Genomic DNA, 20,641 nt, shown 5'->3' on the forward strand with positions numbered 1-20,641 from the left:
TGCTGAACCAAGATACTAATCTGGAACCCATAAAGAATGCACCACCACTAGTGCTTTTTATGTCATCCATGCTTCCAGCCCAATCTGCATCTGTATATGCATGAAGTGTGAGATCTATATCTCTGGGATACCATAAGCCATAGTTTTGTGTTCCTTGAAGATATTTGAAAATCCTTTTAACTGCTTGAAGGTGTGGTTCTTTTGGATTTGTCTGGAATCTTCCAACTATTCCCACTGCATGCATGATGTCTGGTTGGGTACCTGTCAGATAGAGCAGACTACCAATCATGGATCTATAGGTTGGTTGATGTACTGCTGCTGATTCATCATTTGTGCTGAGGTTGCATCCTGTTACCATAGGAGTACATACTGGTTTCAAATCTTCCATGCCATATTTCTTCAAAATCTGTTCGAGGTACTTGGTTTGTGATAGAAAGATATCGTCTTTGTTTTGTTGGACTTGTAAACCAATAAAATATGTGAGCTCACCAAGCAAGGACATTTCAAATTCTTTCTGCATCACCAAGGCAAAGTTTTGACTCATGGCTTCTTCATTACTACCAAAGATGATATCATCAACATACACAACAAATATTAGCAATTTATCGTTGTCAATTTTTATATATAGATTGCTATCTGTTGATCCTTTTGAAAAACCTTGTTGATGGAGGTATTTGTCCAGACGATAATACCAAGCCCTTGGAGCCTCTTTAGGACCATAGAGAGCCTTTCTCAGTCTGCATACAAGTTTTGGATCATTTCCAAGGATAAATCCATCTGGTTGCTCAATATACACTTCTTCTTCTAAGTCTCCATTTAGAAAGGCAAATTTCACATCCATTTGATATACTTTGAACTTCTGAAAGCTAGAAAGAGTAAGGAACATTCTTATGGCTTCAAGTCTGGCAACCGGTGCAAAAGTTTCTTCAAAGTCTATACCTTCTTGTTGAGCATACCCTTTACAAACAAGTCTGGCCTTGTTTCTAATAACATCTCCATTTTCATTTAGCTTGTTTTTGAATATCCATTTGGTCCCTATGACATTCTTATCATTTGGTTTAGGAACCAATTCCCAAGTGTTATTCTTTTCAATCTGCTCAAGTTCCTCATTTATGGCCTTGACCCAACATTCATCTTTGCATGCTTCACTTATATTTCGTGGTTCAACGGAGGAGAGCAATGCTAGATAGCTTGAAGCTTCTGTAATAGTTCTTGTTTGTACACCTGCCTCTTTCTGCCCCAAAATTTGAGTCTTTGGATGGTTCTTTTGGACATACCTGGATGGAGTCTTTTCTTCTACCCTTATCTGTTCTTCTGGTGCCTCATACGTTTCTTCTTCAGCATTAGTCTGATTTGATGTTGAAGGATAGTCCTCATCATCTTCAAAATCTCCAGTTTTTATCTGCTTTGGATTGTTGCTTGCTTCATCAACCACCACATCAATACTTTCAACAATTTTTCCAAGTCTTTTATTGTAACACTTATATCCTTTACTTCGGGAAGAGTAACCAAGGAGAATGCCTTCATCTGCTTTAGGTTCATACTTGCCAAGCTTTTCATTAGTCCTTTTGATGTAACATTTGCTTCCAAAAACTTTGAAGTATTTTACATTAGGAGTCTTACCATACCAAATTTCATGAGGTGTTTGAGTGTTGTTTACCCGGACGTTTGTTTTGTTGAGAATAGTAACGGCACCAAATGCAGCTTCACCCCAGAAGGTTGTAGGAGTTTCAGACTCATCAAGCATAGCACGATCCATTTCTTGAACCGTTCTGTTCATCCTTTCTACCACTCCATTTTGCTGAGGAGTCCTTGCAGTAGAGAATTCCCTTCTTATTCCATGTTCTTCACAAAAGTTGAAAAATTCATCCGAGGTAAATTCCTCTCCTCGATCAGACCTGATGCATTTGATTTTGCGATTTGATTCATTTTCAACCAAGGCTTTGAAAGCTTTGAACTTTTCGAAAGCTTCGTCTTTATGCTTTAGAAGTCCTATCCAACACATCCTGGAAAAGTTGTCAATGAACAATATAAAGTATTCTTCTCCACGAGGTGAGTTTTTCCTTGATGGACCACATAAATCAGTATGGACAAGTTCAAGTGGCTTACTAGCTGATCCTTCCTTCTCAGGGAAGTGTGTTCTGGTTTTCTTACCAAGCTGACATGATTTGCATATTGTATTATCTGGAATTCTGATGTCAAGAAGATCACGAACAGCCTGATATTTGCATGCTTTTCTTATCTGAGGGAAGCTTAGATGCCCCAATCTTCTGTGCCATAGCCAATGTTCAACATTTTTGCCTAGATAGCATTGTTGTTGTCTTCCCTTGAGTATGTATAAATTATTTGGAGTTCTTATGCCTTTGATCACTGTTTCTCCTGTATCAAGCTCACGAACAATACATCCTTTTGATCGAAATATTACCTCATTTCCTTGATCACACATTTGACTAACACTCAATAGATTATGCTTTAAGCCATCAACATACATAACATTTCCAGCTTTGACATTTTCTTTTAAAAGAACAGAGCCTTTACCTTTTATGAGTTCAGGGGTGTCATTTCCAAATGAGACCTTCCTTTCCTTTTTTAAGTCACTATATGACTGAAGTTTTTCTTTATCACCTGTCATGTTTCGAGCATCCACTGTCGATGTACCACTGATTTTCCTGTCCTTCCGCATATAAGGCTATACCACACCTTTCTGGTTGCGGTTCTTTATTTCTCCATGTTTTGGGACCCAATGAAGCTTGCTCATTCTGAGATGTTTGCCGAAACTTACTCTTGCATTCAAAATCTTCATGACCGAAGTTGTTACAAATAGAGCATTCTATTTCATTTTCAAGAGCAGAAAAGTTATTGTAGGTCCTCTTCATGATCCCAGTCACACTCCTTTGATTTCGTGCTTCTCCAGTCATGATGGTCTTGTAGGCAACACATTGAGCAGTTTTGTGTCCAAAGTTATGACATGAGAAACATTGGCCATTAAAGAAATTCCTACAATTATCAAATCTACCAACCAGGGTATTGTAGTTTCCATTGACATTCATTCTTGAGGCAAATTGAGAATGATTTACCTGCGGTTGGTTGTAGCTTTTGTTCATCCTTGAAGTAGATTGACCCCGATTTACCTGGTGATCTACTTTATGCCTTTGCTGACAATTCTCAACCTGTTCACTTCTTCTTGCTGCATCAAGATAACTTTTGGAGGTGGATGGCTTTTGTGCTTGAGATGCTTCTTTAATATATCCAAGACCTGTCTTGATTAGAGCAGAATGCTGCACTTTGATAATAATCTCATCTAAAGTTTCAGATCCTTTAGCAAATATAAGATTAAGAGCTTTTGTTTTCTTAATATCTTTTTTAAGTCCCACAATTTCACATTCTAACTTTTCATTGCGTTTTTCCCTTTCAGCAAGTTGGAATGTCAGAGTATCTATAATCATACTCTTTTCTTCTAAACAAATTTTAAGTTTAGAAATTTCTTCATAGAGACCATCTTCATCTATAGCATCCAAGAAATCATCATCTTCAAAAGCCATTAAAATTCTATAATCATTACCATGTTCATCTTCATCAGTATTTGAAAATCCATCATTGTCTTCATGTGTATAATAGCTCTTCTTAATTACGTTATGTTTTCTGTTCCATTTAACTGGTTCCTTACCTTTATCAAGCTTATCTTTATGAGGACATTTCGATGGATAGTGACCGACTCTTCCACAAGCAAAGCATTTGAAAGGTAGCTTACCTCTGAATCTTCCAGAACCCCGTTGAAGGTTCTTGACAAAGTTTGATTCTTCTTCTCCTTCTGACGTATGTCCTGACTCATTATATTCTCCTTTTCTTGAAGCTTTGAATGTGGCTTCTCTCATGTCTGATGGACCCCCTTTTCTCATTTCGAAAGCAGTTAGGATTCCGTGCAGTTGTGACATAGTAATATTCTGAAGATCCTGCTTTTCTTCTATCACAGAAACTTTTGATTCAAACTTAGAAGACAAAGATCTTAGAACCTTTTCAACTAAAGTAACTTCTTTTATCTCTTCACCCAAGTTTTTCATGCGATTAACAATCTCATCTATACGTAAGAAATAATTAGCCACACTTTCATCATTGTGCATTCTAAGAGTTTCATATTGAATTATGAGAGATTGTAGTTTTGCACATTTTACCTGATCGTCTCCTTCATAGCTTAGAATGATCTTGTCCCATATTTCTTTGGCGGTTTTGAGCTGCATAACCTTGACAAATTCTGATTGTGATAGACTCCCCAATAGAGTATTAATAGCCTTTGCATTTGTTTCATACTGCTTTTTACCAGCCGTATCTGTAGGAGTTGCTGATGGAAATGTGTATCCTCCTTCCACGATATCCCAAACTTCTGTACCAAGAGATTGAAGATAGGTTGTGGTTCTTACCTTCCAATAGACGAAATTGCTCCCATCAAATATTGGTGGCCTAATGGATGCCTCCCTTTCGTAGTTGCTCATGATGATAGATCTTCCTTCAAGCGATCAAGCTTCTTCTAAAGGACCTGCTCCGATACCAATTGTTAGAAATAATACTGAGAGGGGGGAGGGGCGGTGAATCAGTGTTAGCAATTTAACAATTTTTCATTTTCATATACGCTACTTCTGTTAATTCAACTTGCGTATATACGTAACTGTGTTTAGAGAAAACCGCGTATATCTTGCAGACTTCTAATTTAGTTAGCTGATCTTAATCTGTGTATCAGAACTATAAAATAGTAATCAAGTGCAGTAAACAATATAGGAAATCACACACATGAACACAAGATATAAGGTGGAAACCCAATGTGGGTGGAAACCACCTGCTGCAATTTGTCTCTATCTTCTTTTAATAAGAAACTTCTTTTTACAATATTTCTGTACTAGTGCAGTCTTATACTAGTACGTAGGCTTCTACCTACAGAAGGCTACAACCTTCTCTCATTCTCCAGCGTCTCTTGGAAGGGAGCTACAACCTCTTTAACTCTTGTACTAGTTGATGTACTAGTACGTAGGTGCTGACCTACAAAAGGCTACAACCTTCTCTTTTCTTCCAGGGACCACGTTTCATAGTCTTAGGCCTTACTCAATATCATGGTCCAAAACCACTTAGAAGCAATACCTTGGACCAAATCCCTGGGGTCAACACTACGGTCAAGATACCTTGAATCAATACCACGAGCCAAAATACCAGGGACCAAATACCATGGACCAAAAACAAGTTTTCCCACATGTACACGCTTTTTCTTGCGTGAAAGTGCGTGCATACACATACGCGCCTTTGGATCGGCGATCCCACGTGTATACGCGGCTTGGTTAAGTGGAACATGCGTGTATCTCTTTTTCCTTCATTCTGAGAGACTGAACTGTGATCTGTCATCTGAGTGAGTTGCCGTCAAGGACAACACCTGTGTCATAGTGTCAAACCTATGTCATAATGCCAACACCTTGATGATCTAGGAGCTCTTGATGACCTATGTGATGAATGTCCTTACCTTTGATGACCATGATGATCTTATGAAGCCATAACCTTAGATGTCCTTACCTCCAATGATCTTGATAATGGAAGACTATACGATGATGATGAAAAATTACATGTTGCATATAATTGATGATACATCACTATCTTGGGGACATGATGACATTTATGAGCCTAGGAGCCTTGATGAAGAAACCAAATAAAAGTAAGCTCATCCATGAGGAGCCCATCCATGAAAAATGTTGATATCCTATATTTCTACACTAAATAACGACTAGTCAATTTAAAAATTAATTTTCACCTCCTTAGAGGCAAAATTTCACCATGAGACCTTCACAATCTTGAAGAGCATAATTTTGCCTTTCCAATGAGCTATTACACAACTCGAAATTCCAAGCAGTTTGAAAGTTATGAATCTTTTAAGTTAAATTATTAAATCTGGACATGGAGCCAACCTGAGCAGCCTACACAAGTTGGCCTCCAAACAAGGACGTGTCTTTTCATTTTGTTGTGCGAAAACCACTATTTATTAGGGATTTGAGCCCATTCTTTAGCCATTATTTTTGGGTCTAAAGTTCATAATTCAGTGGTAGACAGTAGGGAGGACAGCGAGGAGTAATCTTGAAGACAAGGACATCGAAATACTTGTTTGGGTAATTTTGTGAATGTAATTACAGTGACATTGGTGCAACAATTAAAGGGACCAGTCCTATTGAAAGTTTCTCGGATTACAGCTTAGTCATAAGGGCACAACTTACTATAAGAAGGCACAGTTAGAAGGCCTCTTTACTACAAATAGGCTTATTGCAAGTATTGTAGTGAGTGTTTTGGAGCTGCTGTAGGTTGGTGCAGCTGTAGGAAGAAGGCCAAGCTGCTACAGCCAGTTGGGAAATGGTTTAAAGGCCTTGAAACAAGGTTGTAGGGTCTTCTAGGAGCAGTGAGTAGAAACAACATCATCTTGGAGCAAGGCTGCAACTGTGGAAGGACTAGTTGGGTAGGTTTAAGAGGGTTGTAGCAGTGGGTTACTAGCCCTAACCAGCAACAACAATTACAGCAATAAAACAGACCTACAAGCCTACCTTATGAGCAGATCTATTCAGATTTGTAGCATACTTAATTGACCTCTTGTGAAGCAGATCTGTTGACACTTTTGAGCATATTTTTGAGGGGATTCTTAGAGCAGCTTATTGAAGAATTGATGTGCATACTTGAGAGCATCCTTTGAACACTGGAGCAGTTATTAAAGGCCTTGTGGAGTTACATTGAAGATCTAAGATTGTGGAGAGTTCTTGGGGCATCCTGTGGAAAACCTTCTTGAAGCATAGCTTGAAGATTTGTAAAAGCAATTTGACTATTTGAGAATATTTTGAAGCAGTGAAGACACCTTGTAGTAGCTGATCTTGAAAGCATTCTTGGAGACATTGTTGACCTAGTGATGTATGACTAAAGTCATCATGAGGTGACCTTGAAGATCTTGTTTGGGTACCATGAAGAGCTGTGGAGACACCTTCATGTGAAGACAAGGTTGTCATTGATGAAGTAATTTTGAGGAGACATTGCTGAAGATTGACAGGGCTCGTTGAAGAAGACATAGGGAGCCGTGAAGTATAACCAAATACATCTTGACAAAGTAAAGTAAGGGTTGGAGCCCAAGAGGTTGGAGCCTCGAAAAGACAAGGTTGGTCCCTTGGAGGATAGGGTTGAACCCAAGAGGTTGGAGCCTCGAAAAGACAAGGTTGGTGCCTTGGAAGATAAGGTTGGAGCCCTAGAGGGTCGGAGTCCTCAAGAAACCAGGTCGAAGCCTGAACCAAATATAGGGTTGGAGTCCTTGAGGTTGGTGCCTCAAAATTGACAAGGTTGGAGCCTTAGAAGTCCAAGTAGGTGCTTAGCACATACCAGGTTGGAGCCTGGGTGTCTTCATCAAGGGTTGGAACCCTACCCAAATTGTACTTGAATCCTTATAAAGATTATATTAATAAAAGCGTTTACTTCTATTGTTCATTTTTGTGTTCTAAATATAAGTGATCTAACTGGTAACAGTAATAATTGAAAATAAATATTGATTCACCCCCCTCTCAGTATTTCCAACAAAATGAATCTGAGCCATTAGATCTTAGGGTTGCCCAAAAGTCATTTAGGGAAACAAAAGGGGGAAAAGAAAAGAGAGATTGCATTCATTCTTCATGAGCAGATTGGAGAAATGAGGCTGAGATCTGAAGAAAAGTTCTGAAGGAAAAATTTGTTGCAGCAAGCTGAAAGTGATTTCTGGGCAAAGCTAGGCATGGAAATCAAGGCATAGAATACATCAGAAGGTACAATACGAACATCATTTAATGTTGTGAGTTACATGTCGTTAGAGAAGTTTTTGATTTTTTTTTTTGAAAAATCCATACAAGTCGTACAATGGTACAGAAATCCGTATAGTCCATACAAAATCTGTAGAGTACAATATATAACCGTACAGTACATATTTTCAGCATCAAGTGGGCATGGAAATTGAGGCAAAGTGGACACGGTTTTCAAGGAGTTTTGCGCTGAAGAGATAAGTTGTATTTTGTTGTTTTGTTTTGTCTGCAAATGTATTTTCCGTGAACTTGAAAGATAAATAAATTTGAAGAGCTCTCTAATAGGTTTTCCCAAGAGGAGATTGAAGGGGTTTTGCCTGGGTCTAAGTTGACCAAAAATCTATGTATTTTTACGTGTGTTGCTGCTTTGTTTATGTCCATATTTGTTTTCAGCATGTGTTGACAGTGCCATGTGTTTTAATCTGAAAATTTTATTTTCAGAATTCTATATGCTGAATGTATATTTATGAGAAATGATATTTAACTAAATGGGAGTGATAAGGTGAAAGTAAAACCAAGTTGGGATTGCAAGAAACTTTTTAGTCATCAAATTTCAACACATTGATCTTCATGTTTTGATTTGATGATTGCTTGATGAAAATAAGATGAAAGAAGATAATAAGAATGCAAGAATAACACAAGTAATTATCAACATAAGACAATATTTTTGCCTTTTTTATTTTCTAACACAAAGGAATGGCAACCTCTGTTGTCATATATCATCACCCTTGGCTATAGCTGGAATGGAGTAAAGGTATCCACCTCTGCAGTAGAATAAAACATGTTTTTGTGAATTCTATTTTTTTTAAATATATAATTTCCTGCCCTAAAAATTTGGGGTGTGCCCTAGATGTTGTGGGCACCCATTCTCCCATTCCAAAAACTTGTGTCACATAGATGGTGATCATATTTACCATTTTTAGTTAAAAAGTGAATCTAAAGAATGAATCCAAACTCAATAAATATGTTCCATATGCAGGTATGTATTAATAATGAGTACAGAGCATGACATTTTAAGTGGCATCTTAAACTCGTGGTACTAGTATGACTGCATAGCATGACATTATCTATAGCTCTGTGTAACACATCCAAACAATGTAAAATCATAGGTAGTTAAAATAAGAAGCCACGTATTCAAATATTTGTACCAAATTATCCGCTAATACAGTTTCAGGGAACTGGCAACTTCTTCCTCACCAAGAGAATATAGATACTTACTAGTTTATATTAGACCTCAAAAATCTCCCCTAGGCGCACTGATTGTGAAAAGATAATTTTTTACTGTCTGTAAGCAGCAAACTTCAAGGATCTGAATCTTTACATTCAGATCAAGAAAGCGATAAAAAGTGATTTAAGGCAAATTGTCCTCCTAAATATAGGAGCAATTTAAAATAGTAAGCCACACGCAAGGGCGATCATCTTTGATCCCAAATGAAACAAAGAAGTCTCTTATACCTGGGAGATTGGCCAAGCAATGAACAATGATGCAGAAGCATTGGTAGCCCTACCAGGAGTACAAGTTGAACCTCCTCAGACATCACTATTATGAGAGACTACACATTCATTGCCAGGGCCTTAAGGAAGTTTGGAAGCATCTCCTCTCCAACAATAACCAGAATTATTTGACAAGATCTTTGTTCCAACTATTCAAAGGCAAATTACATCAAATATATTATATAAGAGAGCCCAGCTTGACGAAGGGCGACTATTCCACAAAGAAAAGTAGTCAGAATTTGTCAAAATTCATTGTCAACCATGATAAACACCCTTCCTCTAAGCTTGTTGAAGCCTAGTTCAACATTGCAAGAAATGAAGTTTGGAGGGGGCACTCACCCGCACTCCTTTGTTGAATCAAAAGGACATTGATGTTGCCTGGATGGGGAGCAGGGGGCTTAAGTTCTCAACACTCATGACTCCCACACACCAAAAACCTAAGGATGCCAACCCAGACATTTAACACCCTGTGGTGGCCTCTGCATGCCTCGTTCCAACAACATTGCTTGATATGCTCCCACTGCCCTACTACTCATTTTTTATGTGTCTGAGCCCTCTTTGCCCAAGCAAGTGTGGATCTACCTAGTGACTGTCTCTTGTCCCCAGTGGCATGCTCATTCTGACACTGTTGCCTGGAGTCAACACTGAAGGATATTTAAAAAGGCTTGAAGCAGTGCAAGAAGTTATGAATGGAATCGCACACCACTGCCACCCACTCCAACTCAGAGCTCACCACTGCAAAGATCGCTTGGATTCACTGGCAATTGAAGTGAATTGAGGAAGGGACATTGCCTTCAAGACATCTGCAGGCAACTCTGTCATTTGAAAGTATGTGAACTGCCCTCCTCAAGAGTTGTTTTCAGCTTCTCAAGTGCACACTGCACCCCCAGCAGAATCTCCAGCAAACAACAGCTTCTCTGCACGAATGGAATCAGTAGCTAGTGCCATTTTATGGACCCTGAATCTCTAAGTTTAAATTTCCTATATTCTGCTGATGTATAATACTTTAGGCCAATACATGTGTCAGTATACCCGCAAAATTTTTGGGAATGATCTCCTAAGGATCACAACAAACTGCTGTAACATTTTTTAAATAATGCTGAATGGGTAAAAGTTGCAGCGCCTTCAAATGCAGATCCTCAATATTTGAGCAATTTAACACTGAGAGTCGATTCTCCTAAACACATGAGTGATCTAAAGTCAAAGATCTAAGGAGAACACGTCAGCTACAAAAATGTCGTTCCCAGAAAAGAATTGTTTAAGTCAGGAAGATATTACATCCACATAATTATATTACAACAAATTTCCTCGAAACAACAACCACAAATTCTAATAAGTTACCAAATCAATCTTACACGTGACTTTTTATCTAATAGGATCTAAAACATAACCCATTGCCTGTGGTTAGGTAGATTGGACTGGATCAAATGGTTCAAATCGTTTTTTAAAGTCTTCTGCCATTGTTGTTTCATCTTCTTTACTGTATTTACAGTCTCTCCAATCACTTTGGCCTGTTTTTCCTAATAGGCTGGCTAGTACCTGCAACAAGATAAATACTTGTTAAGATTACCAAAGAATCATTTTCCAACTCCAAAATTTCCTTAGCAAATCACTATAATTCAGGTTAAATACCCATGCAACTTGCACATGATTTTTGTTCAAAGATTTCTATATCAAAACAACACCACCACAGCTCATTGTGATCATCTTACAGAAAAGTTAACTAAGTGTTACTGACTCAAGGAAATATAATAGAAAAGCATAAAATTTATGTTACTATTACTAACCTCACGTCCAAATTGTATAGGCATCTTCTCTTCAGGTGCAAGGGAATGTGCTAATATAGTTCCCTCTGGGAGCTCCACAAAGAAATAGCCCATTCCTCCATGTAATACTTTCTTCAATGATATTCTGACATCAATATCATTCTCTCCTGCTACGAAATAGATAATTGTCCAGTTAGCTGCTGAGTTTGCCAAAAAGAACAAGTACACAATATCTAATGCAATGAAATGATTAAACCTCCAAATATAAATGTACTCATGTGATTCAGGAATATTAGTGTTGTAGGAAAATTGCACGACTCCAAAATTGAATTGATAACTACAAATAATAACTTCCGTGCCACATTTATTTGCATATGTTCTGCAGATGCCTTTGTTAATGTTACATTATGTTACATAAGGACCTTGACAGAGGTTTGCATATTTTTAAGGATGAAAATTTATATGCTTTGATACAACTCCTCGAAACACGGATGCTAAAAGAAAGAACAAAAAAATAAGAGTCTGAAAGAAGCCTTCAAAATGAATGAACAAAGTTTTACAGCTGAAAAGTTCCTTTGGTATTAATGAACTAAATGCTACAGACATCAACACTTGAGCTAAGTTACCAGATCCGGCAGGCCTTTGTCCAAGATCTGCGTATCCATGTATCCGATCCGCAGCCGGCTTGAACCGGCTGAGAAATGGCTACGTGGCAAATCAGGCTTTTCGGGAAACGGATCCCGTCTTACATAAACAGATCCCACCTTTCAGAAACGGATCCCTTCAATGTACAGACAGATTTCAAATAAATTCAATCTGGTTTTCTAAATAGGTTTCTTCTTGTGTTTTTAATTAGATCAAGTGTTCCCATGGACCCTGTTGACCACTACATGTCAACTTCCCATAGCAGTACACCCCCTTTTCTTCGCAAAAGGGATAGTGCTTGATTGACGTGTCCGTGCCATTCGACAGTCATCGTCGACTTGATCATATTATGTTGTAAACCCAATCTGCATGTGTGAATTGTAAATAATCTTAGTAGAGCTGAGTCATGTATGTAAATTGCCTAGGTGGACCTAATTTTCTAATGATAATCTACGTTCCGGAAGGTTTTTTGTCTCACTGATCCATGATCGGCAGAGTTTTCCTTTAGCCTAACTCCAACGCTAGAATGAATTTTGTCATTAGAATCTTAGGGGAATCCTAGTGCGTTGATCTGCTAGATTATCACTGTGTCGCAGAACTGGGTGGTCTATGAGGATCTATGTCAAATGGGTTTTCCCCCTTGAGATGTAAAATTGTAAAAGTCATGATGTAAAGTGTCTTGAGGGTTAGAAAATGTTTTAATCCCCTCATAAGTCCTAAGTCCTAGGTGATTTTTCCAAAGGCTAAGTTCGAGGATCCATTTAAAAATAAAAATTAAAAAAATATATAAAAAATTAAAAATAAATAAATAAAAATAATAAAATTTGAAAATTTAAAAAATAATTAAAAAATTAAAAATAAAATAAAATAAAAATTAAAAATAATAAAATAATAATAGGTCAAATTTTTGAGTAAATAAATGCAGAATTTCAATTTTTTAATGCATTTAAAAATTCGACGGATGAGATTAAAAAAAGTTTTGATCCTCATTGACGGTCGAGATGATTTTGACATGGATCACTCGAACTAGCCGTTGGGAATTTTTCCTTTAAGATCATTCGATCTGTGAGTCTTGTGCTGAAGAAAGCTCTCTTGTAAACTTTTTCTGGTGCAAATAAAGAAAGACTTTGGGGTTGAAATCTTGCTGGTGTTACTCTCCTGGAGTGCTGTGAGCTGTTTTATTTTCTGCATAATTTTATTTTCAGCCATTAGTAATAGCTTGATGTAGAGTATTGTTGAACACAGGTATCTTGTTCACTTACTAGGGTTTGAATGGTATTAGAATTTCTGAAATAATGGCAGGTATCTCCATTGCATCTGGAATCTAGTACTGTTTTTTCTCTCTTTATTGATGGTTGAAGTGAGCTGTGCAGGAAACCCTTATTGAGAAAATCAGTGGGCGTTTGGGGAAGTTCTCGGCTGAACCAGCCAACTCCCACAAAGCATTTTCTTGTAGAGCCCAGCCAGTTTCGATTCTGGGTCTGACATTTAAAGTTTATTTTTTGAGTTGCATGAGAGATTTCTGAAGTATCTCATAGTAAATTTGATATTCTGAAAATATTATGGAGGGTTACTGACAAATCTGGCTGTTGCAGAGTCACAAAGTTGTAAATTTTATAGCTGGTTTGTAGGGTTTTAGTTTTTATCCTTGCATATATTATCTCTGGGTGTTTGTTCTGCCATTTTAGGTTGCAGATCTGAAGGTAAGCTTCAATCTTGAAGCCAGATCTAGGCCCTGGAGGGTAAGATCTGGCCTCAGAATCAGTTTTCTGCAAGGGCATAGTTCTGCTGTTTGGAGTTTCATTTGCGTTGCAAGAAAAGAATTTTATGGTGAAGTGGGTTTCTCCGCACTTACGTACAACCATCCTCATCGTTTCATTAATCCTATTGCTGCCCAGCCTAAAAAAAAAAACAGCGTATTATCTCAGCTGCCCATCTGTTGGCCGTTATACGCATAGCTCGATCCACCTCCACGCACGCTGTTACCTCTCCTTTTCACGTTTCTGCTATAGCTGCCCTCCTCACATCCAGTCATTCGGCCGCTGTCATCGCAGCACCCTCATCCTTCCCCTGTCCACCATCGAATCCGTATCCAAACGCAATTTCATCGTTGCCATTGCTCCTTTTCCCAGCTCCCATCTCTGCGCTACAGCCTTTCCATCGTAGCTGCCTTCTCAAGTTACCCAAGCGCTGCCATAAACTGCTGCGCGCAGCATCCATCTGCGTGTTGTCCCCTCTGCCAATTTGCATCAGTGACTCATTTCCATCGCATGAGTTTCCCTCTCTTCTGCTGCTCGAAAACCTTGCTGCCATTTCTTCTAGGCCTGCAGATTTTTTCACATGCAATCGCACCCCTTTCTGTGCGTTCTCCACATCTTCACGCCGACCTGCAATCATTCTTTTGTCCTAACAGCCATATTCACGCAGCCAATTCCACTTGCGTATGTTTTTTTTTTTTTTTTCTCAGCCGCATACCTCCACACGCTAAACAAAATTTTCGATTTTGGTTTGCTGCATTTTTTTGAAAGTCGATTTTTCCAGTTCACCTGCGTTTTAATGAAATTAGAATTTAAATAGTTTTAGACGTGTTATAATTTCCCATTTTTTTTTTTTAGGTTTTATATCTATATATTTTTAGGTTTAAAGCTCCGCATAGAAAAAAAAAAAGGAATTGATTTGTTAGAGCTAGACTCTTTCTCATATATTATCTACTTTTAAATTTGTTTGACTTAGGTTGTATTGAATTTTGCTTTTTCCAAAAAATTCATAACAAAAAAAAAAAAAAAAATTGGAAGTTTTCTTTTTGTTTTATTTAGTTTTCATTCTAGTTAGTATTCATATTTTGTTTCATATATATTAGATGTAAGTTAGTTTAGATTAGGTCTAGATTTTATTTAGATTTTAGATTTAATTTTACAGAAAATTTAAAAAAAATAATAATAATAATTTCTTCAGACTTTTTATTTTGTCCTATAGTTTAGAATCTTCTTTAGATTCAAGTTTCATTTATTTAGATTTCAAGTGGCTTAGTCTTGCTTTATATATATATATATATATATACAGAAAATTTAAAAAAACTAATAATAATAATAATTTCTTCAGACTTTTTATTTTGTCCTATAGTTTAGAATCTTCTTTAGATTCAAGTTTCATTTATTTAGATTTCAAGTGGCTTAGTCTTGCTTTATTTAAATATATATATATATATATATATATATATATATATATATATTGGAAATATTTTACCAAATTCAGTTTTGGCTCGTGGCTTTGTCATGTTTGCGATACATCTCTCCTGCTGAGGCTAACATTTTTGATGTGGGGTTAATATTTATCACTTCTTTATGTGGTTAAACATGCTTAAATGTTCATTTGAAGATTAGCTACATGAATGTGATCTCTTGTTAGCATTTAAAATTATGTAGTTATTTAAAGCATTTAACCTTCCGAATTTTAATTGTTGGAGTATCATTAAGCCATTAAGCATTTATTGATTATCTCACATTTGGTAAAAGTTAAACTTTGTTTGATGGTAAACGATTGTTAATGAGTTCATATTTCTGCAGCATTTGATAAATAATCGTTTAATCATTTATTTCACAAGGCACTGGTCTATTAACTTAATAAAATCAATTTAGTGCTTGTTTCCCCTCGTGTCTCCCAACCCAACTGGTCCCCAGTTGGTCATTCATTATCCCATAGGCTCTACCCCCCTTAGCCGCAAGAGACAGGCTTAAACGGAGAGATCGGGGATCAGGGTGACAGCCCCCGGTCTAAGCGTTGTCGTGACAATCTGTGCGACAACATTTTTTGGCACCGTTGTCGGGTATAGAGTTTTTTCTGTCCTTGGTCCTTTCACTTCGAGCCTTTCCGTGTTTCACTTCCTGTCCGGGTGGTGACTCCACCTCATATATTATCTACAAGAGTGTATACTAGAAGACATCCAAGCAGTCTGTGGAATCCTGCTCCTGATCCTGAAAGGGCCCTCAGGGTACGATTACACAAACTCTCTTCTCGTACACTTCTTGTTAACCTCGGACAAGAAGCACTCTCTGATATCCATTTGCTTTTTACTAGTCCAGTTGGGCACGACATCATGAATATGTATGCCCCTTGCAATTTTTCTAACATTCCAGGGTATCCCAATGCTCTTCCATCACTTGGGATAGATAAGTTGCCTAGCTTTCAGGGAGATAATGCGATTAGTGCAAATTCGCATCTAAGAGATTTTAGTATATGGATGGCCAAGTACGCAAGGTCTCCTGATTTCGATCATGAGGATGTCAGAATGACTCTTTTTATTTTAACTTTGGGGGGCGATGCTCATGAATGGTTTACTGAAAAGCCTCAGAATTCATTTGATTCCTTACAGTCGATCATTGATGCCTTTAAAGAAAAGTATGGAGATAAGAGAGAGGGAAGACACCTCGTAAAAGCTATCAGCATAATAAAAAAGAGAGAGAATGAAACTGTTGAAGAATTTAATAAAAGGTTTAATGGTATTGTTAGAGAATTACCTCAAGACTATAAACCTACCGAAAAATCTCTTCGAGATTTTTACATTGATGCCTTTAGTCCTGAGCCATCTTATGAATTAAGGCGTGCTAGACTTAATGATTATAGAGATTGCCAGACCTTAGCTATAGAGCTTGAAAAGGACAAGGCAGCATCTGGGAAGTCTGAGATCCCAGGTTTCGATAGGGCTGCTACGAAACTAAAAGAACCTAAAGGAAAAGCAGTTCAAGAGCCTGAAAGTGAACTTGTTCTCAAATTGCTTCAAAAGATTGAAACCATGGAAATTAATCATAATAAGGAGATAGCCACTTTGCAAAATAGGTTGGTCCAAATGGAAAGAGCACAAACGCAAAATTTCCAGCCTCGAAATAATAATAACAGAAATAACAATTGGCAAAAGAAGGGTCAATCTAGTGAGCAGAGACCTCCTAATCCGTTTACTAATTTGGTTGATAATGCTCCTCCTTACTGTCGGGTTTGTGATGCTCTTCATGAAGAAGCCACTTGCCCCATCGTTAGAAGAATCTTGGATAATGGAATGTTTGGGGCAGGTAATCAAATAAATGTAGTAGGTAGCAAGTTCCCTTTGTCTATGGATGATTGGATAGAGGAAAATAGTTGTGATGTTATGAATCCTTCATCAGCTTTTAGTGTAAATAACCTTGAAAATGAAGATGACATTTTGGCTAGGTTATATGGTGAAAAACCTTCTCCCAAGCAAATCATGGAAATTGCTAGAGATAAAGGTTTGACCTATCAGAAAAGGGATGAAGATCAGAGCGGGAATCAAATTCCCCCTCAAACCTTTAACCCTGGTTTAAACTCTGGATTAGATATCGATTTGGGAAGTTGGTTCAACAATGCGAAAATCTGGGTTCCTGTCTCCGAAATCGCTAAAATCCCTTCCCAAAGAGATAAGTTACTAAAAGCTATTCAAGGTCCTCAAATAAATATTTCTCAACAGAATACTCAGGAAGTTGACTATCATGATGCTCCCATATATTTGCAAAGTTTAGATGCGGATAACAAAGATCACCAACCTTTGTTTATCACCTTGTTAGTTAATGGATATAAATTGAATAATTTCATGTTGGATTCTGGTGCATCAGCTTGTGTAATGACTAAAAGGGTCATGGAACAGCTTAACTTGAGAGTTTCTAGACCCTACTATAATATATGTGCCATGGATTCTAAGAAAATTGAAGTGCATGGTTTGATCAAAGATTTGCAAGTTCATCTATCAGTTTACCCAGACATCATGATTGTTATGGATATTGTTGTTGTGGATGTGTCTGATGCCTGGGGTATGCTTTTATCCAGAAAGTGGGCCTCTGATCTAGGAGGAAGTATTCAAATGAATTGGCCATATGCTATGATTCCTTCTCCTAGGGGTGATGGTTTTGTAAGACTAAATAGAGAGCCCGAAAGAAAATTCCATGTCGAAAATCCTAAGAGACCTCACAACGAGATAATCAAAGAGCAATCTGACATTGGGAACTATGCCATCATGTCTAATTTCATAATTCCTCCCGATGATAAGATTAAGGATCTCAATGATAGAGTTTGGTACATGTACTTCGATGGTGCATCGTCTAGGCATGGTAAAGGTGCTAGAATAGTGCTTAAATCTCCCCTTGATCACATTTTCAAGTTTTTCTATCGATTAGAATTTGAAGCAACCAACAATGTCGCTGAATATGAAGCTGTATTGTTGGGTCTTGAATTGGCAAAATCTTTGAAAATTAAATTGCTTAGCATTAAGGGGGATTCTGATTTAATTATCATGCAGCTTAAAAATAAATTCACATGTAAAAATCAAAGATTAAGGAATTATCGAAATGTTGTGTGGGATACTATGGAGCACTTTGATGCCCTTGACCTCAAAGCTATCCCAAGAGAGCAAAATAGTTTGGCAGATGAACTTGTTGTAGCTGCTACTACTTTCCAGTTATCTGATTAGCTAATTAAGGATAAGATCAAAATGGAAGTAATATTTAGACCATCTGTTCTAGATAACTCAGAGCATTGGTAAGTCTTTAATGATGAAAAGCAAGTCATTCGTTTTCTTAATAGTTTGGATGAGTTTGAGGATTTCCGGATAGATTCTGAGGAGGATGGATCTTTAAATCATGAGCATATCATAAATCCTACTCCTAGGAATGTGGTTGCCTTAGAGCAACATTTTGATCGGCATGATGCCACGAAGTTGAGAGAAGAAAATAAGATGAACCCAGGCGAATATCTCGAGATAAACATTGGTACTTTTGAAAACCCAAAGATTGTTAAAATTGGTAGAGATACTAGTGTGGAGGAAAGAAAAAAGTTAACTAATTTACTTCACGAATATCGAGATGTTTTAGCGTTTTCTTATGATGAATTAAAGGGCTATAGGGAAGATGTCATGGAACATACTATCCCCTTAAAAGATGAAATGCTAAACACTTTCACCAGAAACTTAGGCAAATTAATCCTAAATTAGCCCCTTTGGTTCAGAAAGAGCTTGCGAAAATGCTTGCAGCAGGAATTATCGCTCAAACAAGGCATTCGACATGGTGTTCAAATCTGGTGATTGTTAGGAAAAAGAATAGTACAATAAGGCTTTGTGTCGATTTTCGAAACCTTAATCTAGCATGCAAGAAAGATAATTACCCTTTGCCAAACATGGAGACTTTGCTGCAAAGAGTAACCGGTTCTCGAATGATGTCGTTGCTAGATGGTTTTTCTGGGTACAATCAGGTATGGGTTAAAAAGGAAGATCGTCATAAAACCACATTCACCACGCCATGGGTTACTATTGAATACATCAGAATGCCGTTTGGATTAACCAACGCTGGGGCTACATTTCAAAGGACTATGGATTATGCCTTAAAGGGGTTAATCGGGAAATTTATTGAGATTTACCAAGATGATCTTACTGTATTTTCTAAAGATTGTATCAGTCATATAAATCATCTTAGGCAGGGTTTCGATAGATGTAGAGAATACAAGATTTTTTTGAATCCAGCTAAGTCTGTTTTTGGAGTAACAGAAGGGAAATTAGTTGGCGATATCATTTCTAAGGATGGAATCAAGATTGATCCTGAAAGAATTGAAGCAATCCAAAAGATTCCTCTTCCTCATAATCTTAAATCCCTTCAGTCTTTCCTTGGAAAGACAAATTTTCTTAGAAGGTTTATTCCAAATTACACAGAAATAGCTAAGCCTATTCAAAGCCTTCTAAAGAAAGATGCAAAATTTGTTTGGCAAGAAGACAGCAAAAAGGCTTTTCAAGAAATCAAATGCGCTATTGCAAGAGCTCCTGTCTTAGTTAGTCTCGATTATTCCAAGGATTTCATGATTTTTTCTTTCACTTCCGAAGATACCATTGCTGGTGTCCTGTTACAAAAGAATAAAGATGGTCACGAGCAGCCTATTGCTTTCATGAGTAGAGCGCTTCAAAATTCTGAATTGAAATACAATACCATGGAAAAGCAAGCTTATGCCCTGGTCAAGTCCCTTAAGCACTTCAAAACTTATGTGGGTTATTCTAAAATCATTGCTTTCGTCCCATATTCTGTTGTTAAAGATATATTAACTCAAACTGATTGCTTAGGGACTCGCGCTAGGTGGGTTACTAAAATACAAGAATATGATTTAGAGATCAGACCCACCAAGCTAGTCAAAGGACAAGATTTGGCTCAAATGTTGACTGAAGGTAACGAAAAGACTCTTGGTTTATTTTGTCTTAGCGATCTATCTTTGCCTGAGTTGCAAAGATTAGGAGAGCATGAGTGGTACAAGGACATAGTTTATTACTTAATTAATCTTGCATGTCCTAACCATTTAGCTGCTCATAAGAGAAGGGCTCTTAGACTAAAAGCCACTAAGTATTGCCTTATGAAGGATGGCCTTGGATGGAGAAATCCTAAGGGCATAGTGCTTAGGTGTGTTGATGACATTGAGTCCAAGAAATTAATCTCTGAGTTTCATTTAGGATTTTGTGGTGGTCATTATGCTGCTAGAAACTACCGCCCACAAAATCCTAAGAGCTAGTTATTATTGGCCTTCAATTTTTTCTAATGTGCATAAGTTTGTTAGAACTTGTCAAGCCTGTCAACTATTCATTGGGAAACAGAAGCTTGCTGCCCTGCCCCTACAACTTGTCATTGTAGAGGCACCTTTTCAGCATTGGGGTTTGGACTTCATTGGGAAGTTCCATGAAAATTCTAGCAATGGCTATTCATGGATTTTGACTACTACGGATTATTTCACTAAATGGGTTGAAGCCATTCTTGCTAAGAATGCCACTGAAAAGGTTATTATGGATTTCATTGAAAATAATATCATTACTAGATTTGGTGTCCCTGCTAAAATCACTACTGACAATGCCAAAGCTTTTAGTCCCTCAGA

The 20,641-nt window shown here is 37.5% G+C and overlaps 1 protein-coding gene across 5 annotated transcripts in view; it reads right to left on the reverse strand.

The window, feature by feature from the left end:
* Nucleotides 1–9,000: 9,000 nt before the first annotated feature.
* Nucleotides 9,001–20,641, reverse strand: part of LOC149198683 (zinc finger CCCH domain-containing protein 64-like) — a 258,943-nt gene continuing 247,302 nt past the window's right edge. For 2 of the 5 annotated variants that reach the window (XM_089402116.1, XM_089402114.1), the window contains 2 exons: nt 11,114–11,262; nt 9,001–10,865 (listed from right to left, as the gene is read on the reverse strand). In XM_089402116.1, the coding sequence (XP_089258242.1) occupies nt 10,731–10,865; nt 11,114–11,262 (284 nt within the window). In that variant the 3' untranslated portion in view covers nt 9,001–10,730. Of the gene's footprint in view, nt 10,866–11,113; nt 11,263–20,641 lie in introns of those variants that run through there. The other 3 variants (XM_089402115.1, XM_089402118.1, XM_089402117.1) reach the window with 3 other exon arrangements.

This window comes from Pinus tabuliformis, chromosome 2_1 (genome assembly GCF_031772625.1).
Source record: "Pinus tabuliformis cultivar Carrire ecotype Pingquan chromosome 2_1, CPIR1, whole genome shotgun sequence".
Classification (NCBI taxonomy): domain Eukaryota; kingdom Viridiplantae; phylum Streptophyta; class Pinopsida; order Pinales; family Pinaceae; genus Pinus; species Pinus tabuliformis.